The sequence below is a fragment of the Marmota marmota genome, unplaced genomic scaffold (assembly GCF_001458135.2).
Source record: "Marmota marmota marmota unplaced genomic scaffold, marMar, whole genome shotgun sequence".
NCBI classification, from domain to species: Eukaryota; Metazoa; Chordata; class Mammalia; order Rodentia; family Sciuridae; genus Marmota; species Marmota marmota.
Window position 1 is genome coordinate 15,396,091 of NW_025999960.1, and position 1,839 is coordinate 15,397,929.

The 1,839-nt window shown below is 39.9% G+C and overlaps 1 protein-coding gene across 1 annotated transcript in view; it reads right to left on the reverse strand.

Moving 5' to 3' along the window:
• Positions 1-322: 322 nt before the first annotated feature.
• The window catches only part of LOC107148605 (histone deacetylase complex subunit SAP18-like), a 14,857-nt gene continuing 13,340 nt past the window's right edge, over positions 323-1,839 (reverse strand). The window contains exon 2 of the mRNA XM_048802686.1: positions 323-1,183. Within this exon, the coding sequence (XP_048658643.1) occupies positions 678-1,183 (506 nt within the window). The 3' untranslated portion in view covers positions 323-677. The remainder of the gene's footprint in view (positions 1,184-1,839) is intronic.

Here is a 1,839-nt window from a genome sequence, read left to right on the forward strand (position 1 = left end):
CATACACTAGTCCCCAGCACAGGATGTGTAAGAGGTTCTTTTTTTGTCCCTTTCTCAGTTTTTCAGATCTTAAAGATATTGGCTCCTGCCTTCAAAATGTCCTAGCCTCCATTTTAAAGCATATAAATCCTCACCATAACACTATTCTTTAGCACCCAAACCAAGGCAGGCCATGTCTTCCAACATAATTCCTTCAACTTGTCGAAGCTCATACCATTCCAAAAAGTCTCTGCTGCCTCATTGTCATAGGTCATTTTTCTAACTGCATACTCTAGTCTACAGCCCAAACTCATGCTAAATTTCATAATCTCAGTATTTTTATTCTTCACCTTTGGGAATAGCCGCCTGCACTGCTTTGTATAAACTTCATATAAGAGATGAAACCCTATTCCCATGCCTCCATTGACTTTCACATTCAGACTGATTGTACATATATATTTAACAGTTGTACACATAATGCTAAGAGTACTTTTCTTCATATTTTACAGAGGCGTGAAACATACAGACTTTCTATTAATATCCATACCCATAGTATATCCAAATCTAACTCCTAAATAGATGCATTACGTTTGTTTAGAATTTAAAGGCTTAATGGCAAAAATCAGGGGAGGAAAGAGTATGTAAGTTTATTTTACATAACTGGCTGAAAAATAAATTTGAGAGATAGTAAATAAAATTTAATATGGTCTCATACGCCCTGAAGGAGGCGGTGCTCGATTTGGAGGGGTAATGGCTATGTCCAAATAATCGCCTATCTGGAACTTCTGCGACTGCAAGGTCATGGAATCGTCAGTCCCCTTTCTGCCAGACATGGTGCTGCCAATCTCCTTAACTCGATAGCCAGGTCTTTTAAGATCCATAAAAACAATCGCAAAATTGAAGTGTGTTCCCTTCTTTCTAGCTTCTGGGTAGACTTCTTTTACTAAACTAGTTAGTTCTTTCAAAGTTGCATCCATCCAAGTATAGATCTGCAGCTTGCTGGACCGTACGTTTCCGCGGGAGAATTCATCCATTTGGTGGTGGCAGCCGTTATTGGTGGTGAAGACTCGCAACAGCAGCGGGCATGTCTTCTTGCGGTCAATTGGCTTCTCTTGCTCTTTCTTAATTTCCTCCTGGGTTACGCGCGATTCCACCGCCATCTTCCTTCTTCGGCCCCCAAGACGCTCTCCCCGACCTCCGACCCCTGCAGTGAGCATGAGCACCGAGAGAGAATTTTTTAATGTTTTCCGCGGACACAACATCTTTGTTTGTATGTGGTGCTGAGAATCGAACCGGGCCGCACGCATGCCAGGCGAGCGCACTACCGCTTGAGCCCATCCCCAGCCCAACTAGTCACATTTTGATGTTTTGATTTTCCATATTAAAATCGTTTTGCACTTTCCCCAACTTGCACCACCCAAGTTTCTTGCAGCTATATTTAAGCTGAGAAACCTGAGAAGCTAAATTCTAGGGAAAGAGAAAAGTCCCTTGATTTGGATAGGAAGATCAGGTGGTAAAATCTTAGGGAGTGATAAAAGGTAATATTTTAGTTTGTGAAGTAGTGATGAGGATGAAATATTTGAGGCAGATACAAAAGAAGATAAAGAAAATATGGGCTGGGGCTGTAGCTCAGCGGCAGAGCACTTGCCTAGCATGTGTAAAGCACTGGGTTCATTCCTTAGCACCACATTAAAAATAAAACAAATAAAATAAAGGCATTCTGTCTATCTACAACTATTAAAAAAATTAAAAAAAAATAAAACATGCTTTCTAAACTAATATGATCTGATTCAAAGACTGTTTTCTTGAGAAAAATAGTGCTTTTCAACATGTACATTCTTTTTTTTTTTTTTTTTTTTT